This window comes from Stigmatopora argus, chromosome 22, assembly GCF_051989625.1.
Source record: "Stigmatopora argus isolate UIUO_Sarg chromosome 22, RoL_Sarg_1.0, whole genome shotgun sequence".
Lineage (NCBI taxonomy): Eukaryota > Metazoa > Chordata > Actinopteri > Syngnathiformes > Syngnathidae > Stigmatopora > Stigmatopora argus.
In genome coordinates, this window is record NC_135408.1 from 6,666,783 (window position 1) to 6,690,408 (window position 23,626).

Sequence of the window (23,626 nt, forward strand, 5' to 3'; positions counted from 1 at the left end):
CTGGAACTGTCAGCATTGAATTGACAGCATTTAATATTATTAAAATGCACATTTAAAAACACTGTTACATTTTGTAGGACTATTACTTTACTATGTTTTCATCACAAATAATCCATTCATGATATGAAATGAAAATGAAAAAAACTACCCTATGCTAAAATAATTATAATTTCTAGGGAAATGAAGGGTCATTTAAAAATATACAGCAGACACTAATGAAAAATCTTAAACTATATATCAAATAAGTATATGCGATATGGGCCCTTTCATATCCCACAATGTAATTAATACATTCTTCCAGTCAAAATTGATTGGACGTTTTTCGTTGTCAATAGCAGCCCACGGGCCAATACTTCAAAATAAATCCAGTCAAAAAACCCGATGTTGTGACAAAAAACGGGTGAAATGACATAAGTTTGGATCACTTGGTGGAATCTGGGACAACTCTAATTTGATCTCTGTTCATTTTCAGGCTGGGGTCAAGCCGTTGCCCCCCCTTGCTTCACCCATGCCGGCAAGATTGACAACCTGCAAGAACGATCCATGGAGGACTGTGCTTGCTACCAAAAAAACAGCGGCCAATTTCATCTGAAAATCTGATCAAATGCTAAAGCACCCTTAAAATAAATCCTCTTTTTATTTTCAAACATTGCTTTGGATCCAGCAACCATGGCGGCAACGGGTTACGGTTACTATCGTGTGACCATCTTCTTCTCCATGTTTATTGGCTACATGCTGTACTTCTTCAATAGAAAGACATTTTCCTTTGTCATGCCTTCAGTGATGGAGGAGATCCAATTGGACAAAGATGACTTGGGTAGGAATTTAGCAGGAGAATTTTCTTCAACATGCATATTCCGTTCAAGAGAACGTCTGTGACTTAAAAGTTGATGTAATTGAATCATTTTAGGCCAACGTTAACCTTCTTTGTGGTTGCAGGTTTGATTACCAGCAGCCAAACCATGGCCTACGCTATCAGTAAATTCATCAGTGGCGTGTTATCGGACCAGATCAGTGCCCGCTGGCTTTTCTCTATCGGCCTCTTTGTGGTGGGGGGCATCAACGTGGTCTTCTCCTGGTCTTCTACGGTCACTATGTTCTCACTGCTGTGGTTCGTCAATGGTCTGGGACAAGGTTGTGGATGGCCACCGTGTGGAAAGGTGCTCCGTAAGGTAATTTCCAATGAGTCTGTCACCGGGTAAACTGTATTTGAGGGACACAAACAAAAAAATATTGATCCGGCGAGGAGTTGCGTTTTCATGCAAAGGTAGAACAATTGTTTTCAAAATCCAGAAATGATAGAAAAGCGTATAAAATGTGCCCTAAATGGTTGGTTTGGACATTTTGAAATGAGATTTTGCATGCTCGCCAATTGGATGATCCATTGAAATGAACCGAGATTCAAATTGGTCATCAGCAATGGTGGGACAAGAGAAAAATTTTTTTTCAAGCATTCATCCTCTTATTTACTGGATAAATTCACTCAGAAATGTTCTAATATTTTGTATATGTCGATTTTTTAAATTTTGAAAGTATACACTATTGTGCAAGATGAGCCTGTGTTTAAGTTCAGTAGGAGGAGTTGTATCAGTAAAGGCAGAAATAACCAATAATCTGCAAAGTCTTGCCTATTATTAACTCACAGGTCAATTTAATTGTCAGGAATTGACTAAAATATTCATGTGAACGTGTCAGGAGGCTATTGGGAGGAAAATAAGATGCCTTTTCCGTGTTCAAAAGGTGGGGAATAAATAGGCTTTGGCACGTCTTCAGCATGTCGGAGGGGATCAGATTACAAGAGATTCTATTAGTAGAACATCCTCAGTACATCTTGCCTTAAGAAACAACAGGAGTTAACACTTTTTTTTGTTTCCTAAGAGCAATCTTTTAATAGATTTCATATTTTACCTTTATAATGTATGTGGAAGCCAACTATCTGTGGTGGACTTAAATCCCTGCTTTTGTTCACTTAGTCAAATTTTTAAAAATGTATTTCTCCAGTGGTTTGAGCCTTCCCAGTTTGGGACCTGGTGGTCTGTGCTGTCGTGCAGCATGAACCTGGCAGGCAGTCTGGGCCCCATCTTGGTGACAGTTCTCCTACACTATTATGACTGGAGGACAATCCTAACTATGTCAGGTGTCTTCTGTGCCGCCTTCTCCTTTGTGACTCTGATTTTGGTGAGAAATGAGCCAAAGGATGTGGGCCTGCCCAGTATTGAGATGGCACCCAAGAAGGGCGCAATGAGACGTAAGTCAAAATGGATTCATACACTTGTGTCCACAATTATATGAAAAAAAAGTCTGACTTATCTCATTTCTGACTTGATGAAATTGAACTTAGTATGATACTCAGACACACAAGGCCTATTTTTGTCCTCTTTTTTACCTTCCCAGGCAACAGTGAGAGCACCCTGAGTGAGTTCCTCCTCTCCCCGTTCCTTTGGGTGCTCTCTCTTGGATACTTGGTGGTGTTCGGGGTGAAGACGGCAGCCACTGATTGGGGCCAGCTTTTCCTAATGCAGGAGAAAGGCCAGACTGTTCTTATGGGTATTTTTTTAAAGAATCTATTCACATCTAAGATGATTTTTCTTTTCTTTTTTTGTACTGGTAAATGATGCAGATAATTACTTTACCACTTACAGGGAGTACTTACATGAGTGCCTTGGAGATGGGCGGCTTTGTGGGAAGCCTTGCATCGGGTTTGATCTCTGACAGAGCTGTCGCTCGAGTACGTATCGGACGTCTCGGAACAAAAGAGCCAGTTGATTTGTCACGAAAAAAACATGATCTGTGATATTCTGTAGTCCGGCCTGGGCACATACGGCAACCCTCGCCACGGCCTGCTCATTACCATGATGGCTGGTATGTATGTGGCCATGTACCTCTTCAGGGTCACCGTCACACCTGAAATCCCAAAGGTAAAAATAGATAACTTCCTTCCACACAATGCTGTCTTTAAAAAAATAGTGAACTGTTTGGAACTATTTCAATGATGCAATCAGTACTGAAGTTGATTGGAGTTTATCTTCAGGAGGCTTTTTGGGTCCAAATCATCCATCCTGTATCTTTGCTCCTCGGTGTTTCAGAAAAAGAGGTAACGGTTATACTCAAGTATTTCTTCTATTTAGTCAATTGCACTTCGTTATATTATTATGTTTGCTCATTGGCTCTGTTCAGATAAAATGACATCCACAATTTCAATTTAAACGCCAGTGCGACTAATATCACTCCATATCTTCCCCTAAATATACTTGATTGGAGTTTCCGTTGTCATTTGCAGATATGGATTCTCTTTCTTGGTGCTTTGTTTGGATTTTCTTCTTATGGGCCCATTGCTTTGTTTGGGGTGATTGCAAGTGAAAGCGCCCCTTCTAATTTTTGCGGAACCTCACACGCCATTGTAGCCCTGATGGCCAACGGTACGTGTACCAGTAGAACAGTATTTTGTCCATGAAACCTTTATATACCACTAAGCCGTACTTTATTTTAGTTGGAGCTTTTCTGGCTGGACTGCCCTTCAGCACTATTGCCAAAAAATACAGCTGGGAAATGGCATTCTGGGTAGCTGAGGTCTTCATGGGCATCACCACAATTTTATTCTTCCTCATTCGCAACATGCGTACCAAGATGGGAAGAAGAGAAAAAATGGACTGACATATGTATGTATGGTCTTTGAAAAAGTCACTCTGGCTTTAAAGTGTGCCGTCTGACAAAAAGCCATAGATTGTAATATTCCAAGAAAAAAAATCCTAATTTAAGAGATGTTCTTAAAATTTAGAGGAATAATTGCAATACGAGATTGTAGTTGTTTTGATTATTTTTACATTGCATGAACTGGAAGTTGTTTGGTTGGATGGACTAATGGATATCATTAGCATTCTTAAGATAATAAAAAAAGATACCATCTACCAATTGAGCTTTATTGGTTTATTGATAACAATCATTACACAGGTACATCTATAAACAAATAAAAAGAAACTGCACACATAAACTGTCACCTAAACCTTGTGAATATTGCTACTGCTGGTATGAAGTGGGCATTTCAAATAAATTTATAGGTTGTCTGCTGGCATGTAAGAGACCAAATTTGCTCGCAAACATTCTAAAACACTGTTCTTCTTTATAAACAATAAAACTATGTGTGGCTGTGTCCATCTCTGCCCCAGCACAGATTACATACACTGTCCCTTTAAAGCATACGGAATGTCATCCACTGGGCAAACTCTCCGTTGTAGACCAAGCTCTTGTGAACACGTTTGCTTGTTGACACTGTAAAGACATCGGGTAACCCTCCCTCCCTCCCATCCTTCACATTACAAACAATTGAAATGAAAACCACGGACAGTTACGATCACCCCCACTTTAAAAGAGGAGCAAAAATTGGGGGATGTGATGAAATTCCCCGGTCTCCAAATGGATCTTTTTTTTGTCTTTCATTTAAAAAAAAAAAGTGTTCTCTACAATCAAACGACTAAAAATCCTGTATTTAGAAAATAGTTGATAAAAATATTCCCCTGAATTGTACAAGAAAAGAGGTACAGGGAGCACTGGTAGAGATGTGGTTTGAGAGATGTTATTCTGCCTCTTCGTCTTTTTCCTCCGCTGCATCCGTGGCTGGCGCCTGCAACACGCGTGACATATTACGTGCATATTTTGCTAAATAGCAGTTTTGGTGTTGTAAAATGCACGATAACAATGCACTCACCTCTTCTTCGGCTTTGGCTTCACCGTTTTCAGCGGGGGCGTCCTCTGCCTTCTCCTCAGGCTTGGCCTTCTCCACTTCCTTACCTTTCTTAGGCTTAGCAGGTGCCTTCTGGAAGAACAAATCTAACCTGTCAATCATTCTTCCAGCTATTTACAGAATTAAATATGACTTAACTAGAGTTGTTCCCATCGCTCAAGTTGGATTTCAAAAGTTTAAAAGTTCTGAAACTTTGCCATGTCTGTCAACTTTAATTAAAACAAAATATATATATAACAGTGATCACTAAATGAAAATTTCCACTTGAGCTGTAAAGTGGGATCTCATAGAACCAAGAAATGTGAGTGATGCTTTACAATATAACCAACCTTTGGCTTCGCTTTGGGCTCTATCGTAGCAGTCGGCGAGGGCCTCTGTAAATACAAGCGTATCATATTTATAATTCAATTCATGAGGAAAAAAAATCTATGACGTTTCTGTACTTACATCGCACAATCTTAAAGATTTCCTCCTGGGCTGCTAAGTGAGGAAGACAGATGCCTGGTTACTTTTCACATAAAGTTGTGTGATTTTACTGACCCCTGGTGGGCAAAGGGGCTGAAATACTAACATAGTTTATTACAAAAAAAATCTTACCGCTGTTTCAGTTGCCTCGGATTCTTCCTGCAAAATTAAAGAAATTCTGATTTAATGTAAATAAAAGCCAAAGCATGTGGGGCTGCAGCATTTCCATTTAATTAACTGTGATTACATTATAACTAAAAAATACTATTGTAGAGTGTTTCATTGGCAAAACTAAACACAAACAGTACACTGGCAGCAAAAGAAAGGCAACTGAGGGGTTTCCAGCAGGTGTTCATCCCAGCCTCTAGCACCCCCTGTGGACGGATTTCGGTCACTACGACTTAAATCTCCCTGATTAATATACGAAAATATGAATACAATTGTGCAAGGGAAAAATCTTGTCATGAGTGGGCATTTTTAAGAATGATTCATTTTAAATGGTGCGGATTTCACAGTATCATTTGGGCTGGAGATTGTCTATCAATCTGGCAACCTTACTACTGCACTTCCAGCATATCTAAACTTCACTGATTGTGAAAATAATACGATATTTTTGAGGATTTAGCTACAGAAATAACTCAAGGCTTTTTGTAACATTATATGGGCCGCCACGTTGACCTTGTAGACGACAGCCGTTCGACTAACAGGTGAACCTTAAAATGCAGACAAAATGGAAGCTTGCCTACTGTAAAGTATGAAGGAGGGGCGAACTCCGCCTCCTCCGCGCATATCCTTCCATTGGTAATAAATGGAGAGGCTGACAAGACGGGCGGAGGGGGCGAGCAGGAAAGTCAGCCTTCCCGCCATTAATTTGAAAAGGTCCTCCGCCACACTGTTAGCAGAATCGACAAGAACCCCCCAGCAACAAGAGCAGCGCCGTGCTGACGGAGGCTCGCCATTACATAACCTCCCGTAGCCTACTAGCTTCCACGACGAACGCCGTCCAAACAGCTGCGTCTTCACCTCGGCAAATGGCCGCCGCGCGCCAACAATAGTGTTATAATGTCAAACAAAAGTAATTCCTAAAAATATGTCGACGGGAGTGCCGTAGCCGTAGACAATATTTCGGCCTAAACTTAGGCGGAGAATATAGGCGATTTCAACGGCCAGCTAAAGTTAAACTTGACTATCATGCGTGGCTGCTCGTTTGAGACAATCAATATGCCGCCAACTTTCTCTGCAGGAAAACGCGTTGTCGACGGAGAAAGCGTTGTAACACTGCAAGTATGTTTATAAACATGCAACTGCAGAAAAAATAAATAAATCAGGATCACTAGCAAATAAAAGGGAAATCATGCAAAACATAGATAGTCGCGCTTATCGTTCAGTGCATTATCACACGCTGCCAGAAAAAAAAAATCAGGTCATCACATACAAACTCAGGCCAGGGCTGCAAGCGCGACATTTTTATTATGAGCGAATAAGTCAAAACAATCGCGCTCCAACAACACTGGTTATGAATACTGTATTGCTGAATGCATTAAATCGCTCGGTTTACTCACTTTGCTCCTTCTAGGCATGGTAGATTTGCGAGTGGTGATTGTGGAAAAAGAAAAAAATCTGCGAAATGGATGTGAATACTGCACAAAAATATACTGTAGTCGTTTAGTCCGGATAAAGCGGTACAAGTACAGTCTATCTAATACAGGGGAGCGAGATGATAATGTTCCATTGGAAGAAAACTAGCTCAAACCGGATTGGATTCCCCCCCTCCCTCCTTATTCAAATCTTATAGTTCCTGCGTGATTGACGAGGGACAGCCCGCCCCCACCGCCTTCTGATTGGCTGACCGAGTGGTCAGCAACAGGATTTCAAATGTTGACCACTTCCTGGATGGTTAGCTCGCACGTCAATCAAGTCACTCGACGATGTGCTTGTCTTTCTGTGCTGCCATCTGCTTTCGGGCAAAATTGCGAAAATGTTGCGAACGCGGAATCCCCCCTCGACATTAACCAAAGATCTATTGTCTTGCGAGCGCTGAAGTTGCGCGACATATTAAATTTTGCACGTATGGTGGAATTGCTGTGCCTCACCAAGTGAATGTGGGAATGCCGATGTGGGTATTGGTTGTGGATTGAGAGAGGGGTGTGTAGTTTTGCAGCCGAGTCTTTTGTATTAAGCTCGGTAAAATGGCGACAGGATAACGGCGTTCTTGTGTAACCCCATCGCTGCGTGTCACCGATTTCTTCCTCCATAGTGGAGTGTTGAACTCCAAACATGACAGAAACGGCATAGAAAATCAGATTCGTAAAATTACTACTCTACATTGTTTATATATATATATATATATATATATATATATATATATATATATATATATATATATGTGTATATATATGTATGTGTGTATATATATTTATGTATATGTGTATATATATTTATGTATATGTGTATATATATATATATATATATATATATATATATATATATATATATATATATATATATATATATATATATATAGTATTTAATTACATACATTATTGTGGAGAGTGGTTAGTGCGTTGGCCTAACAGTTCTGGGGTCCTGGGTTCAACTCCAAGTCGCTCCACCTGTGTGGAGTTTGCATGTTTTCCTTGGGCCTGCATGAGTTTTCTCTGGGTAATCCGGTTTCCTCCCACTTCCCAAAGAGATGCATGGTAGGCTGGTTGGAAACTAAATTGCCCTGGTTCATAAACTGATTGAATGTTTTTACATGATAAATTTCACATTTTCTCTTTAAAAGTATCACATCTTTACATAATAGTTATCAAGTTTTTACAAGACAGTTATCAAGTTTTTACAAGACAGTTATCCCATTTTTGCATGACACCAGGTAGGAGATGGGGGTACTTGCATGACAATGGTGGTATCTACTCACCATTTGAATAACAATAAAACCATTAAGTACAAGTCAATTGTTGCTAGTGCCAAAAACAATTAAGGGTGTTAGTAAACTACTACAAAATCATAACACATAAAACTCAATAGTCAGTGTACCATAAAATTTAAAAAAACATTGTACTTGAGTGATGACGACGGCTCTTATTTTTTTTTTTCTACCTCATAACACAGTGAAAAGGCTTCAGAATACAATTTGGATGTTTAGAGAGAAAACAAAGTGAAAATGGTGTGTTCTGAAGTGCTGTTTGACTTGTACACCACACTCTTGCTGGGAGTTGAAACATCAGATACGAAACAATTTTGTATAGAACATTTAAAAGACACCATTAAGATGGTGGTTATTGGTTGGTCGAGAGGGGAGCTGGAGTAGGTGGGCGTTGGGGGGTATGTAGTTCTCTCACATAACAGTGCTGTTGTTGTAGTATGTGACGGTGCCCTTCTGTCACAGCTGGTGCCATTTGCCGTCCAATGCATCCTTTTCCCTATGTTGTCATCAGGCACAAAAAGCTGAAGCTATCGCTTGAGTTATACAATAATCACTCTGAATCCCTGTGTGTAATTTTCATGTGTTTTCTCCAGGTTCCCCTGATGTTCTCACACTTTACAAAACATCGATACAAGTGATCTAAAACAACAAATTATTTGACAAGAAATCTGTCAAATGACAACAGTTGCTACAGCCTGCCTCTTGAATATGAAGGTATTGTACCTAACATACTTGAACTTTATCTTTAAGCATCAAGTGATGGACTGGCTACTGAGCTGCAATAAGTGTCTGGAGATGCGTGTGAATGGATCAGCTGGATGTTGGGAAAAGATGCAAAGATGCGTCTCTGTCCCTCCATCCACCCCCACCTTACAACAGTAAGTGGATTTCTCATGTAAGATAAATGGTGACCTTCCCAAATGGGACAAAGGATAAAGTCAGATTACATGAGTTGATGTGTGAGGAGGGGCTGTAGACTTTATGAGCTCAGGTAGACATCTTCAGATCTGACACATCAAACACAAAGTTGCAGCATCTCTATATCCCATCTTAGAATGGACTGCTAATCATTTCAAATGGAAATATCTTTATTAAATTTGGAAGCATACCTGCTTTAATTTACTGGGCATTGCACAATATGGCACTTGAAGTTAAAAAAATAAACAATTTGGGCACCCGGCAATAACCGTGATCTGCTTGTAGCACACATGTTTACATATGATGGAGGGTGGAGTCTTTCCTCAGCAGACCAGCCCATTTAGAATCAATAACAATAAACCTTAATTGCCTTTAATCATGACTTAATTAACATGTCTTTTAAAAAAAAATCCACCGTTAAGTCAGGCTCCAAAGGCCTTTCTTTTTTAAGAATAAACCATTTAACGTGTTCCACATCCACTCTTGGACAATGGGGTTAATCAGCTGGTATTAATATCAGACAATGGCCTGACACAATAGCCCATGCCCGCCCCTCTTCTCCAGAGGAAAAACAAGGCATCATATGGATGAGCACAAATATTGAGTTATGAATGATGATCTTTGACACCTTATTAAGGGTCTCAAGATATATATCTATTCAGGGGGCAGAAGGGGACCAGGGGGCTGCATTATAGCTGGCTGACCCTCCCCCACTTTCTTCCCCTTGGTGTCATGGTCGTCTGTGACCGGAGACATTCTCGCTCTTTGTACACTACCACTCTTATATATAAATATGAATATTAACTAAACTGGGATCCTACCATTTATGCTCTCAACAATTTGTGCTTTTGCAAAATTTGGCTTCCACTGTGTTGAAATTAAGTAAAAATGATCTACATTTCTACAGGCGTTTATAAAATATTGGACTGAACACTGTCGAGGATGATATGAGCATAGTATTATCCAACAATGACCTCTAGGGGTAATTTTTGAGTATAACAAGTTTACAACGTGTCTTGGGCTCTTGAAACAAGATTTCATGGGGAAGAGGATCTTCAAACATCTATCTCAAGCTGCTGGTGAACACTCAGGCCTGAACATGACCCGATATCCAATTATACATGACCCAAGAGATAATCTTAGACGTCTATTATTAACCACCCACTGGTGAATAGGACTTAAATCGCAGGTACTACAACTCCCATGATGCCAAAGCTGGACTAGTAGACTAGACCAGACAGTAAGACAAAGTGATCAAACTTTCAGATATTAAAATCAAATAAAATATGTAGAAGATAAATACATGGACAAAAACACTCCAATTTACATATTTATTTATATTTGACACAATATGTATACCTATCTTTGCTTGTCTCATTCCATAGTCAAAAGCCAAATAATACCTATACGTGTCATCATAAATCCTGGTATTTTTTTAATTGTTGTCTTTTGAGGGTTTGTTTACTGAAAGTTGTATCTCCTGTACATAATTTGGCTGTACACACAACGCAGACTGACAATGCTATCTATTTAATGGTTTTGAAATTACATATGTAAGGGGCGGAAACATTCCTTAATTCATGTGTCTGCTGGCTACCCCATTATTTGAAGACTGGTCTAGGTGTTTTTTCTTTCTTTCAATACGTTGGTCCATATAGAAAACAATCTATGATGGAATTCCAAACAAGTAGTAAATATAAAAAAAACAAAAGCATAATACAATTTCCTAAGGAGTAATTGGCATGACATACAGTTGTTTCTGTCTTGTCTAGAAATGAGCTCCTCACACTGACAGTCTGATGGCAGCAGAGGACTTTAATAGGTTGAAGTTAGGATGCAGAAAGAAGAAGGGCTGGGTTTTCAATGGCAATTGACCCTTGTACCCAACAAGAGATTTGCAGCCACACCAGTAATGTTTCAGGAAATAAAGCCCTGGTCAAGAAATGAAGCGAGATTTCGATGACAAACTCCAGAGAGACAGATCAAAGTAAGTGGTTGTTAGAAATACAACATTATATTTTAATATGAAATCATATAGTACTTGTTGCATGGGTATCTTAATGATCAACATGCAGTTTTAGCAAGATTATTTTTATTTTACACAATGTGAGGGAAACCCACTTCATGTCAGCTGGGTTAGACTCCAGCAACCCCCGCAACTCTTACAAGGATGCGCGGCATGAAAGATGATGATAAATGTGAGGGAGAGTTTGTCTTTACCAACTGTCAACAATAAGTATTTTCTTTTTTAAATGATAATGTAATTATTGCCCTCTTTCAGGCTGAGTGAAAATGGACAATAAATCATGGATCTGGCTAATACTATGCGCAACTGGAGGTAAAGTATGTGTTTTCCATTCCAGGCATTGTTTTTAGGTGTTTGCAAATGAGGGGTCACTTTGACTACATTTCACTCTGTTTATGAATCTCAAATTGACACTTATTCAGGGAGAAATGATTGAGTTTTAGCTTTGTAAAAACAAACACTCATACATGCACACCCACACAATTCATTTCCATACCTTAAGCAAACAAGTATCAACTTTGCAATCATTCGCAACGATGGAACGTTTCGCCCAATATTTACCAGATAGTCTGTCAAATCTCTCCTTTTCTTTTCCCTCAATTCAAATGAACATTCAGTGGCTTCAACAGTTGAAACATGCTATCCAAATGACACACACACCACGGTCATATCGCCGATCAATAACAGCATTCTCAGGTTAAAGTCTTTGATTAACTTATTAGCCCATACTACAACTATTATGAATGACTTGTGTGTAATATGGTTGTGCAAAGTATTTACCTTTGCAAACTGGCAATTTTTTTAATGGTAGAGAAAACATTTTAACCCCCCCAAAAATGACAGTTTGTCACAAGTGCAGCTATTTTGTGACTTCATGTCACTTAAGCATGTACTAATAATCAGTCTTCATGACGTCATTGATTGGCTAAAATAATCTCGCCTCAAAAGACACGCTACATACAATTACCGGATAGCATTTTGTTTCCCGATGCATTTTTCTCATTCATTTTCCCCACTTGCCCTGTCGTTATTATCTTCAGTCACGGGAAAGTTCCAAGTGGAGCCTCTCCATTCCACAGTTCTAAAAGGCTCCGATGCACGATTTAAAGCCACAGTGGAAGGACCATGGGAGGTCATGACCTGGAATGTCCGAGGTTTTCTGGTTCTCACGGTTCCTCGAAGTGGAAACATATCTTCGTCCTCAAAACAGTTTTCGGCCTCCTTCTGCTCAGCCGACGACACCAGCTGCGTGGCGTTCACCGTTCACAACACCTCCCGGAGCCAAGCCGGGCTGGTCACCTGCACTATACAGGGAGAATATGGATCAAAGTCTGCAAATCTACATGTTCAAGGTCAGGTCTCAAGCAACTACCACCTGAATATCAATTTGGTTTATTTAGCGGCAAGTAAGACATATTCCTAAATTTCTTTAAGGGCTTAATAAACATTTTTCCCTTGGAAAATAATCTGGCCAAAGCCAGTGATATGCCTTGTGACATTACAGTTGTGTTTCGCCAACTTATGTTTTGCATAACCTTTGTTTCCCCAACTTATGTTTTGCATAACCTTTTTAATGGTTAACATAAAATATCAATGTTATGAATACATCTTCAAAATAACAATGTCAAATGATCTTCATTTTTTTGTGTTTCTGTCAATTAGAGAGTGGTACAGTGAAGATCAAGGAAGGTATTATGGAAGTGCACCAGGATGAGGAGGTGGAATTCAACTGTGAGGCATCAGCTTGGTTCCCTCAACCTCTCATCACTTGGAACCTGAATGGTCACTCCGTGGAAAGTAGTCTGTACAACATCACTCATGTAGCTCATGAAGATTCCTTCAACTCTTCCAGTCTCCTGAAGTTTCGTGCGGTCAAAAATTCCACCATAGCGTGTCTAGTAACGCTACAGACAATGACAAAGCCACTATCCAGCTCAGTCTTCTTAGTAGTTGGTAAGAAGTTCTTCCAGTACATTTTGCTAGTTCATAAGACTGTTGGATGTGAGAGATGTTCTCCTCTCTAAAATGCAAGTAGTTTTCTGAGGAAGGTGATGTATTGGATTGGTATACGGTACAGGGGTGTCCAATACGTAGCTTGCGGTACAAAAATGTGCACCCAAAGCGGCCCTCAAGGCCCGCTTTGCCCATCCCTGAATTGTAACCCTAACAACGTGGGAGGTTGGCTCCTTGAAAAGTAGATTTTGGAGCAAAAAAATTGTAAGCGCCCCTGGCATATTGTGTCTGAAAGGAGCACTTGCAAGTCATACTCAGGCTGCGAAGGAGTGTAGATCATCTATGATTTACAATTTCTGCCACCACTGAGTGAGGCAAGAAGATTCTAATAATACCCGAACAACAGTAGCTTGTGCTGGATAGCAATATAGGAGATGTAGTACAATCAGACTTGTTTTATATCTATAGTATTGTCCCTTGAGAAGATTCTGGCATTTGCTTTCACAGTGCCCAAGCCTCCAGACTGGACGGTCCTGATAGCTCTGGTTTGCTCCTTTGGAGGTTGTGCTCTCCTCGTTTTATTCATCCTAGGGGTGATGTTTTGCTACAGACGCAAGAAAGAAAAAGGTATTAAAGCCCCTCATAAAGTCAATGCTTTTAATTGTTGCAATTACTGTAATATTGTTATCTCGTTACAGAGTCCAACTACCAAGATGAAATGACGTAAGCAGTATTTTTAATTTTTATAATCAATATTTTTATTTTTAATTGTATGTGAATTACTTCTATATGAGGATTAGGTCATATACTGATCAAGTGCATTCCCATGGGATAGCAAAATGAAAAATAAAACATATTTTATTTTTCTGATGCTTCATAACAGAGAAAAACAAAACAAAATTTGGTGGCAGCCATTTTCAAGTTCTTTTTAAGCCATTCAAATGTGAGCTTACCAAATTTCCTGGCCTTCCTGATTAGGTCATTAACTTTCTTCATCATAGACACCTGTGCTCAAATCTACTATACTGGGACAACAACAGCTTTGTTGTTTTGTACTTACACAACTAACAGTAAGGAATCTTCTCCCATTTGTGATCTAAGTAAAAGAGTGAGGACACTGAGTCAATTAAGTGGAATGAAACCACCTGGACAAGAACAAGGTCAAGACAATGCAGGATATGCGGCAGACGGTCAAACAAGTAAGTTTAAGGACAATACTGTCCCAATCAAACTTTTCCCAAACAAGAGTTTGGTTAAATGAATCATGAATTGTCAATCACAGTAGCTCAAATTGACTAACTTATCATTCTATGATACATTTTAAAGGAACTCTGTGTTTTGATCACATGTAAAAATGTCTTACCACTGTTTTACTTTTCACTGCAGGTGTTGCTCCAAGTGACTTGACAGACAGTGATTATCGCTTCAATTCTAATGAGGTTGGTATGTTTTGTTTTTGGAATAGCAGTGACTGAAAAATATGTACTTGTTTACAGTACTGGGTGGTTACTTTCCAGCAAGCTCGTACCATTAAACCTGTGATCAAAAGCAGCAATTTGAGATTTGACGGTGCAATTTGTGGTTCTCTTTTTCAGATACTTGATGCTGTTTACCACCGCGCCGAAAATGACTCCAAAACATCCTATATAGATATGGATGAAGGTTTCAGAAAACATAGGCATGCCACTACTGTATAAAAGAGGGGCATTCAAACTACGACCCACTGCCTAGTTTTTATTGACCTGCAGCAAATGATACAAATATCATTGAGTATGACCTGCACAAGTAGCTTAAATGAAGTCTACATTCTGTTGCACTCCTCAGCTTTGACACTAGATGGAGGTATAGTCACTTAACCAGCGCCCTCCATTAGTTGAAGGTTTAAAACAACAAAACAAATGTATAAAACTGTATAGAATCTTAATTTTCATAGGGCAGTTTTGTCCAGTAATGCACATATATTTATACGTATTTTGGATTTTGCTAAAACCTTTAGATTACTTCGTTACTTGTAGCCCTTATCTGACTAATGTCTATGAATCATCTATTGACTATTATAAAACGTGAATCCCTCCCTTTTTTTTCTTGCTCGCTCTTTATTTTCTTACCCCCCTCTAAAAAGATCGAATAGGGGGGACTCGTGTAGTATCGACAAATGTAATTCTCAATTTTACAAGTCTTAAGTTGAATTGAGGACCAAAACAAGTGTCATTATCAATATAATGCACTCTTTTAAACAGGAGTATTTAGACAGGCAGGTACACAGACAAAAAAATATTCCCCAAACGTGATGGATGCTTAAATGTCTAGTCCATGCCAAGCATCATTTAAGCATGTGGCACATTGAAGATTGGGCCACAGCGTGGAGCTGGAGACTTGCTTATTGGTCAGAGGGGTTTACATGGGGAGGAGAAAAAAAAAAACCACAGCATCCTGTATAAAACCCACACCTCTGTGAGAGAAGCGCTTAAAGAGGATTCTTCATCAGAGACGTCGAGGACAGCCGCCTACGCAAGCTGAGCAGCCATGAGTGAGGTAGGTTTCCCTGTTAAAAAGAAAAAATCAAACTCACTTTAATAGACCATGCAATGATTGTTTCTAATTTTTTCAGTAAGTTCATATTGCTTAATTCATTAGAGGACACATTTAGAAATTGAACTGTATTTTTTATGAAAAATTCAAGGGGCCAATTTATAATGCTTTGACTCATTTGTTAAAAAGATGACCAGAATCAGGTACAACAACAACAACAACAACAAAACCTCAGCTTTTTTACAATGTATTTTTAAGCATGAACTCTTTGATGGCATTGGCGTTAATAGACGTCCAATCCATTTGGACTGGGAGGACTGGCAGCGACCATTGAATCGGGCTACCATCAACAAAATAATCCTGAGGTATACGTATATTGTCATAATATATCTGCATTTAAAACATAAAAAAAGATTAATTGGAAGTTGACAATAGACTCCATGTGATTAATAGTGTTTAACTCATCTAATTGCTTGACAAGATAACCCTTTATCAGGATGGATGTTTTTTATTTTTTTGTATATGTGAGGAGATACGTATAGTAGTTCCGAACTCTTAAAGCGGTGAAAACGATCAGAATTATTCAGAAGTTGCAGCCTTTCCCATTTAAGATTTCTATTGAGTGTTTCTAATCTTGTAGCTGCTTATTCTAATGGAACTACATTTTTTTCCATGGCTATTTTTCCTGGTCTGTATTTCACTTTCAAACTGACTGACAAAACTGACAACCGTTGTTGTGACATTAAGACAAAATTCTGAAGCTATGACCAGCAAACAATGACTGACAAATGAGCAAGTTCATGAGCATCCTTGCAGGTAATGGAAAGCTCAGCAAGTCTCCACTTTGACATTCTGGAGTGGAAATAAATGCAGCGTGAAAAAAGGGCTGAGCGGCAGCGTTGGCCACACGGTTCATCTAATCATCATGTCAAAATGATTGCTCATTTTGATCAGCTTGAGAATGTCACAGTGTAGAATAAATGATGTATGAAATAATAGACATGAGGACTATAATTCTATAGCACCCTTAAACAGGATGCATGTCCATTTTAAATTATTGACTTATATGGCCCTTTTAGTACAAGTACAATTATAAAAAAACAAAAAGATTAAACAATTTCTTCAGTTGATGTGTTGAATGAATAAAACACTCAACTACACGTAAACAAACTGCAAACACTAGTGTCAATACCTGCCACATGAATGCAAAATCCATATAATAGACTTAAAATGGAAGTAGACACATACAATTTACATAGGTAGGTACAGTCCAGTTCAATTTTCTTTGGCGACCATGTTTGTCTTTTCAGAAACGGGCCTGCAGTAGAGATTGTCATAAGACGTTAGACGCTAAGGTTATCCAGTAGAAAATGTTTTAAGACGTTAACCACTTAAGTCAGCCATCAGAGGCTATTGTGTGCTTCCTTCCTTCCATGTAAGGCTGACAACAAGTGTGGGTGGATACACACTTCCACTGTAACAGACAAGACCAAGCAAATAAAGTAAAGATCAGGTCTTTTATACAACAGAAGCAATCTAGATGGCACATCAAAAAATGCACTGTATTTATGAATTAATTGAATTGATAGTCACTGGATGTGATGTTTTTCCATCACGGTTGTCTCACCTGGATAGAGTAATTTAGAAAATATTTATTTTAAGGCCTATGTTACCTTTCAATCAACGCATCAGCATCTTAGGGGCCGCTGCAATCTTTTCTTCCACTTAGTTTAATTACGATGAGAGCTTGTTTCATCATCCAAAGTAGACCTGAGCCCTATATATTAAATTAACCAGATAAGAGTGTTAGAAGTTGCTGATCAAGGTAAAGAGGACAATCCAATGAGATTGGGAAAAGTGTCACTGGATCCATTTTCTTTCGCACTCTATTTTGCTGACTAAACATTGATCAAATCAGAGTGGTCTGAAACTAAAGAGATCACTTAAGAAATACAGAGTGGCACACGGTTATAAAGATGTATTTGACTTTTTCAACGTGTGCTTGTTTAGTCATTTTTTTGTATTTATTTTTTGAAATGAGAACATCTTTTAATCTATGATTCTCTGGGATTTGTTCTGTCGACCGACCTTAATCTGACTTCAAACAACAAAGAAATAATCTGTAATCCACCTAAAATATCATTTGTTTGTTGAGTCCGTCACCATTTTAGGACATTTAAACATGAACAACTGGTCTATACAAATAAAACAAACACATTTTTTCATGGAGCAGACTCAGACCTGTGTAATAGCAATAACAAAGAGTAATTATATTATATAACACTTTGCAGGACACTCAAAAATTCCTCACGTTGCATTATTCTGTCACTCCACACAAGGTGGTGCTACTAACTATAGCAACAGCTTTCTTGGGGCAGACTGACAGAAGCGAGGCAGCCATTGGACCTTCAAAGTATTCTCAATTCATCAAGTTCTTGGACTGACCGTATTGTTGACTCTGTAAATGCTATTCTGGGACTACTGTAAATTTGATGATGAAACCTGTACGAGGTAAACAAATGGAGTTTTTCTTGTACTTGTTCAGTCAGCCCAACGTGAGGTGTCTGAGACTGACACTTGCTCATGCTGTCATCTTTGTTTCCAGTCTGCTGGTGGAAAGGCTGTTGAAGGCTTGTAATGGTGCCAGGATGAGCTGTCACTGACCCACTTTTTTCTCTCCTAGTTAAATGTTAATAGATCATGAGTGCAACATAGCATCTCTCCGGGGAGCATCAACTACCAGGAGAACCAAAAATAGTCTCCCACTCCACCGTCCGCTCACTCGCTCATCTCACTCACTCATTCCATCATTGATTCATTCACCCACTCGCTGGCACTCAGTAGGTTGAAATCTCAAGAATAAATACAATTCCACATTATGGTGTTTATCAGGGGTTTCATATTCCTTAGAATAAAATTTGAGAAATGAACGGTGGTACACAATCATTAGGTAAAATATGGGCATCCATTTTCCTGGCAGACTCAACCATTTGACCTCATTCAATTGCAAATATAGCCATTTAATTTACTCATTTGGGGGGACTTTTTTTTAATTCAACATATTTCAAATATTTTCTTGGCATACAAAAAATGGTTATCTATTTTAGTCATCTTTATATGTGATGCTTTCATCAAGTTTTAGGCAAAGAAAACTATTTTTAATGATTGATAAATGAATTAGATAGTGCCATGTGTAAAACAAAAGGAAAAACAAACAAGGAAGCAAAACAAAATCGAGCCAAATACCTTAACAGTTATGCACTTTTTATTGAGTTTTTTTTTTGTAATTCAATGTATACACATGGGTGTGTGAGCAAGTTGAAGTTTCTCATTTTTTGCCTGTGGTTTTCAAGCATTTTTAGGGTGCTGGCTACGTCGGCGTACTATCTTATCGGTCAAGTCACTGACTGCATTGGACGTCCATCCAATTTGAACTGTGAGATCTTGCAGCGAATAATCGTGTTTCAAACAAATGCCTTTTTCAGTAGTCATGGGAATCCCGTAGAAATGGTCCCTTATTTACTTCAATCATGCTCTGCTGCTTCAAATTCAGTAGTGGTGGCCCCTGGATTAATAATTCAGGCCGGACTGGGTGAGAGAGCGATGCTTTCTGCCTGAAACAAATCAAATAGTGTGCCAGCTAAATCAAATCATCTCCGACCGACTCTTGAATTGATAACACATTCATCTTGGCGAGGAGAAATTGTACTTGGTAAAGTCAGAGCTTGGAAATGAGTCCTGTGTGTGCTTTGAGAGTGAACAAATTGAATCTGAATGAAGCAGCTGCAGCTTCCCAGATGCTCGAGCAGCTTTGATTTTGGAAGCGGGTGCATTTTTGATTCAACCTGAACACATTTTATAACATGCTCAGGGGAAAATAACTGGAAGCTCTTAGAGGAGACAGTGCCAATTCACTTGCTTCATAGAGCAACGTCATTGGTCCAAGCCCCCAATAATTAAAATAACAAATTAAGGATTTTTTTTGATGGGACAATGCCTTGATGGATGCCAGAAAATCAAAACAATGTTCATTTTAAAATAAGCAGGTACGGAAGAATATTTAAAAGCTTTTCATTTGACAGTATTGGAATTACTTTTTGTCTTCCAGAAACAAATCTCCACGGCCATAAGTGGAAACAACAAACCGTCTTCTGGCATGGGTGAGTTTGCGTTGTAACATTTCATCAGTATTAAGCACGTAGCATCCATTTTTGGATATTTTCGCTAACTTACGCTCTGATAAACCGCCCAAATGGGATGAATTGAGCGCTCTTGAGTGTCATTTTCTTGACTTTTAAGCTCGCTTTGTTCTGCAAAGTTTGTTTCATTAGTGTAAATAGAAATATGTAGCATAAAATATATTATATATACTATATATATGTATTTTTGGGGGGCAATATATATCTGGATTATTTTAATTTACGTTAGTGATAACACAATGTTATCAATTGAGCTCTCTTGATTGTACTTTTTCACTTTTTTGTTTCACTTGTGTAAATATAAAGTATTGCACTGTGTATATAGTTTTTACAATATACCTCAACTTAACTCTTCCACAGCCATTGACAGTTTTACACATCAAATCCATTTCAATTGTATTGACTGTGACTGCCATTGACGGCGATAGACGTCCAATCTACTTGGCCTGTCCAATAGGAGAATCACGGGTAATTTTCCAACAGTGATATGGCAAATCAAAGCGAAATAGATGTAGATGTAATCCACTGGAAGACCTATTTTGCAAACTGGGCCATCTCGTACTGTTGCCCTTTTAATGTAGTAATTCAAATCCCTTGAGTGTATAAACAGAATCATTTGGCTTCTACTGTTTGGCGACATCCTTTGAAATTCATAAATGGCACCAAGTCAAAATGTCCTACTCTGCAGAATTAGAAATATGCATGATAAAACACCAATGCGTTCATTGCTCATTGCCTTGCACATTTCAATATTCGATAAAAACAACATTTGATCTTTCTTTCACTCATTGGTGACAACCTATGATAAAATACACACAGGAATTGAAGCATATCAGAGAGTGTAATATACTCTTCAACTCCTCGCAGTCAATCTTCTCATCACACAAAGGCTGCAGTAGGTTAATAGCAACCTATTCCCAGTTTAAATGACTTCAGCACACCGAGAGGTTAATGCGGGTAACGTGTTAGCTTCTCTCGTCTCCTGGGGTTCTGATAACACATATTCTGCCAGTCCTTGTTCAAACGGATTCATTGGCCATACAAATGATGGGCGCAAATGATGGAAGCCAGTTTTGAGGGAAGCTGAAAGTGGCATCAACTGCATTCATTTGACTCCACGAGCCAGTGTAACCATAACGTAGGAATATTTTAGATGAAAACCTAATAGCTCAGAATGGGAGGACGTTTTGGTTTGAAAATGTTGGCCCAAAAATCAAGACCAAGTCCGTGAGATTAAACGCAGAGCGAAATTGAGGAAATAAAGATGAGCCAAGAAAAAAAGACGACTGTATTGAACATTTTTTTGTTCATCTGATAAAGTTCCAAAACAATGAAAAGGTTTTCCTGCAAGATAAAGTGAATGCAAAAATAAATAACCTCAGGCTGAGGTAGACCAGGTGTACCGTATTTTCTGGATAATAATTTTCCCCTTGTTTGCTCTGCCAGTCAAAATGGATTGGATCTCTATCACCATCAATGGTAGCCAATAAAGTATATTAGTACTTAAAAATATGGACATTTAAAAAACCTTTTACCCAATTTCCATCCTACTTTATAACAACATGTTCGATCGGGATATTCCGATTGTATGGAAGAACGAAGAGAGAGGACTGAAATAATTTGGTTGACATCCTCAGTATTCTTTCTCGGCAACATGTGGCCTTTCGCACTCACTGGCTGCACATTTATACTCCACTCCGGGGAGCCACTTTGAATTTGACCTTTCACAATCCTCTTGTGGGAATGCTTTATTCCCATGATGCACTATGGAAATTTGGTTCATTCAGGCAGCAGCACAACAGACTAAGGGACTTATTTCTAACATATAATAAATCTTATAGGGGACTTTAAACACTCATTTCAAGTAACATTTGGCAAATAATAAGCAAAAATCACCTTAAAAATGACTTGACCAGAACGAAGAAAATGGATAATATTTAGATGTTCTAAATTTGTAGTGTCGGTTTAAACACCCAGCGGAGTAGACGGGTTATGTTATTAAAATTATGCATCATGCTAAAATGACAACATTTGAAAATCTCAAGTCCTGATTGGAAAGAGAGCAACACACAAAAAAATAAGTGAGTTCTTCTTAATCATTCTACGATGAATCTATTCATAATTGCACAAAACATTGGATTAGGATTCAATTAGCAATTTGTTTGATATCAAGTTGACATTGATTTACAATGTAAAAGCAATTGTGCAAATTTAGATTGAAGATCATGTGTGATTTTATGAAGGACCTTGGAAATTAAAGTAGATGAGTGCTGATGAATCTGGAATATCAAGAATTAGGACAATTTGGAGTTAAGTAGCGGATTTTTAACAGATGATGGGATTGGAGGTGGTCATTTCCCTCAATTTGTGAAACACCATTAGCTGTGGCTCAGTGAGACTGACATCTGGGACCACATGTGCTCTTGAGTATTGTACCCTGGTTAAATGTCACACATGACACAACTCCCCCACTTCCTGAATGCTAACAGGAATCAAATGTCACAGCGTATATATTGTGGAAGCTGCCGGTTCTTAAGCGAGCCCACATCCATCGGGGGGCTAGTGAAACGAAACCTCGGATATGAAACACGAATAATAGCAATGACACGGGCTGACGATCCTCCCTGGTTTCTCGGCAGATGAGAAGAAGAACAGCGTCCCGGAGGACTTTGACATCGACATGGACAGCCCGCAGACCGAGAAGGCGGCCGTGGCCATCCAGTCGCAGTTCAGGAAATTCCAGAAAAAGAAGGAGCAGGATGTCAAGTCGTAGAGTTCCTCACATCTGCATGCCAATCCAACTGAAGCTCCCTCAACTCCCAATCAATACGTTTGTTAAGTCAGTCTACCGATGTATTGAATGGACCGTTGCCATACATATTGTAGTTGTGCTCTTTTAGTCATTTCTGTTTCATTTGAGTGGAGAACAACAGTGGCTTGATCATTGATTCACAAGTACTGCACCATAATCTAAAGATTTTCCCAAGAATTCCACTGAATTTTGACTGAGAAACTGGCAGTGATTGTTCACAAACTCAGATTCTGAGAGCAGGTTTGTGTCGTATTTAACTCCAGGGTGGCTGGGAGGGTTGGCATTGTATCTTCCACATTTCAGATGGGGCGAGTGCAACAGTGGTCTAACTGCATTGTTGTACTTTTTATTGACAGTCATCGACGATGGTGAAATTCCAATCCGGCAAGTTTGGGAGGACTGGCAGTGATCGTTCACGAATTGGGATACGGAGCGCAAGTGTGCTCTAATTGTCATTTTTCATTCACTGGCAGACATTGAAAGTGATGGCCGTCCAATCCATGATGAATGAGAGCGCCGAATATTCTCTAGTTGAGCGAATGAGTATAGATGTGTGCCAACCCACGTGTTGCTATTCTGAATGCAATGGCTGCTATTAATGATGATAGATGTCCAATTCATTTCGACCGGGAGGACTGAAGCTGATCATTCACCAACCGAGATACTGAAAGCAAGACTCGGACGAAAAGTGATTGCTGCCAAACCACTAAGCCGCAACGGATTAGATGTCTAATGCCGGCAGTGGCAGTGAAAGAGTTAAATGTCCTGTCCCTTCAGTTCTTTGTTTTTATTTTGAATGGATTTCCAAGCCCCCATTTGTAAAAGTCAATGGTGTGTGCAAGATAATGTTGGATCTGATTTCTTTCCCACTGTGGGCATTTGATGTTGCTCCCCCAAAAAATTCACAATGGGCTCATGTATTGTATGTAAATGGGACAATAGCACAGCATATGCATGTTACTTCCTGTGTACCAAAAAAAAGAGAAATACATAAAGAAATAAATGTGGCAAAAGTGTAAATTGGTTTCCTATTGGATTTACACTGTTTTTC

General features: G+C 39.0%; 4 protein-coding genes across 7 annotated transcripts; 3 read left to right on the forward strand and 1 right to left on the reverse strand.

Moving 5' to 3' along the window:
- The first annotated feature begins 478 nt into the window (after positions 1–478).
- Positions 479–3,912, forward strand: LOC144068434 (glucose-6-phosphate exchanger SLC37A4-like). The gene is made up of 9 exons (XM_077592979.1): positions 479–817; positions 940–1,172; positions 2,002–2,248; positions 2,395–2,547; positions 2,643–2,728; positions 2,805–2,918; positions 3,032–3,094; positions 3,281–3,419; positions 3,491–3,912. Exons 1-9 carry the CDS (start codon positions 670–672, stop codon positions 3,652–3,654), a joined length of 1,347 nt encoding a protein of 448 aa, XP_077449105.1. The 5' UTR covers positions 479–669; the 3' UTR covers positions 3,655–3,912.
- On the reverse strand, positions 3,913–6,970 carry hmgn1b (high mobility group nucleosome binding domain 1b). 2 transcript variants are annotated; one of them, XM_077592982.1, is made up of 6 exons: positions 6,769–6,970; positions 5,339–5,365; positions 5,189–5,218; positions 5,071–5,115; positions 4,706–4,813; positions 3,913–4,621 (listed from the first exon to the last, which is right to left on the reverse strand). In XM_077592982.1, the coding sequence occupies exons 1-6, from the start codon at positions 6,784–6,786 to the stop codon at positions 4,574–4,576; spliced, it is 276 nt and encodes a 91-aa protein (XP_077449108.1). In that variant the 5' UTR covers positions 6,787–6,970; the 3' UTR covers positions 3,913–4,573. The 2 variants fall into 2 exon arrangements, with proteins under 2 accessions (XP_077449108.1, XP_077449106.1); XM_077592980.1 differs by having other exon boundaries at positions 5,189–5,221; positions 6,769–6,968.
- A 1,558-nt stretch (positions 6,971–8,528) lies between these two features.
- On the forward strand, positions 8,529–15,567 carry igsf5a (immunoglobulin superfamily, member 5a). 3 transcript variants are annotated; one of them, XM_077593179.1, is made up of 11 exons: positions 8,529–9,013; positions 10,826–11,040; positions 11,335–11,391; positions 12,120–12,233; positions 12,312–12,431; positions 12,742–13,032; positions 13,540–13,659; positions 13,731–13,755; positions 14,134–14,231; positions 14,419–14,471; positions 14,628–15,567. In XM_077593179.1, the coding sequence occupies exons 3-11, from the start codon at positions 11,346–11,348 to the stop codon at positions 14,727–14,729; spliced, it is 969 nt and encodes a 322-aa protein (XP_077449305.1). In that variant the 5' UTR covers positions 8,529–9,013; positions 10,826–11,040; positions 11,335–11,345; the 3' UTR covers positions 14,730–15,567. The 3 variants fall into 3 exon arrangements, with proteins under 3 accessions (XP_077449305.1, XP_077449302.1, XP_077449303.1); XM_077593176.1 differs by having other exon boundaries at positions 12,120–12,431; XM_077593177.1 differs by lacking the exon at positions 8,529–9,013 and having other exon boundaries at positions 10,626–11,040; positions 12,120–12,431.
- On the forward strand, positions 15,472–23,595 carry pcp4a (Purkinje cell protein 4a). The gene is made up of 3 exons (XM_077593180.1): positions 15,472–15,567; positions 19,673–19,724; positions 22,403–23,595. The coding sequence occupies exons 1-3, from the start codon at positions 15,559–15,561 to the stop codon at positions 22,534–22,536; spliced, it is 195 nt and encodes a 64-aa protein (XP_077449306.1). The 5' UTR covers positions 15,472–15,558; the 3' UTR covers positions 22,537–23,595.
- Positions 23,596–23,626: the final 31 nt, after the last annotated feature.

What these genes read in the sequence shown, in the direction of transcription:
- LOC144068434 (XM_077592979.1), top strand. Translation starts at nt 670, where the DNA reads ATGGCGGCAACGGGTTACGGTTACTATCGTGTGACCATCTTCTTCTCC. An exon ending in ATTGGACAAAGATGACTTGG is followed by an intron (nt 818 to 939) that starts GTAGGAATTTAG and finishes TTGTGGTTGCAG; the next exon opens with GTTTGATTACCAGCAGCCAA. An exon ending in CTGACAGAGCTGTCGCTCGA is followed by an intron (nt 2,729 to 2,804) that starts GTACGTATCGGA and finishes GATATTCTGTAG; the next exon opens with TCCGGCCTGGGCACATACGG.
- pcp4a (XM_077593180.1), top strand. An exon ending in CAAACCGTCTTCTGGCATGG is followed by an intron (nt 19,725 to 22,402) that starts GTGAGTTTGCGT and finishes GTTTCTCGGCAG; the next exon opens with ATGAGAAGAAGAACAGCGTC.
- igsf5a (XM_077593176.1), top strand. Translation starts at nt 11,346, where the DNA reads ATGGACAATAAATCATGGATCTGGCTAATACTATGCGCAACTGGAG. An exon ending in TGCAAATCTACATGTTCAAG is followed by an intron (nt 12,432 to 12,741) that starts GTCAGGTCTCAA and finishes TCTGTCAATTAG; the next exon opens with AGAGTGGTACAGTGAAGATC. An exon ending in AACTACCAAGATGAAATGAC is followed by an intron (nt 13,756 to 14,133) that starts GTAAGCAGTATT and finishes TTGTGATCTAAG; the next exon opens with TAAAAGAGTGAGGACACTGA.
- hmgn1b (XM_077592980.1), bottom strand. An exon ending in AGCCCAAAGCGAAGCCAAAG is followed by an intron (nt 4,814 to 5,070) that starts GTTGGTTATATT and finishes TTGTTCTTCCAG; the next exon opens with AAGGCACCTGCTAAGCCTAA. An exon ending in AAGCCAAAGCCGAAGAAGAG is followed by an intron (nt 4,622 to 4,705) that starts GTGAGTGCATTG and finishes CGCGTGTTGCAG; the next exon opens with GCGCCAGCCACGGATGCAGC.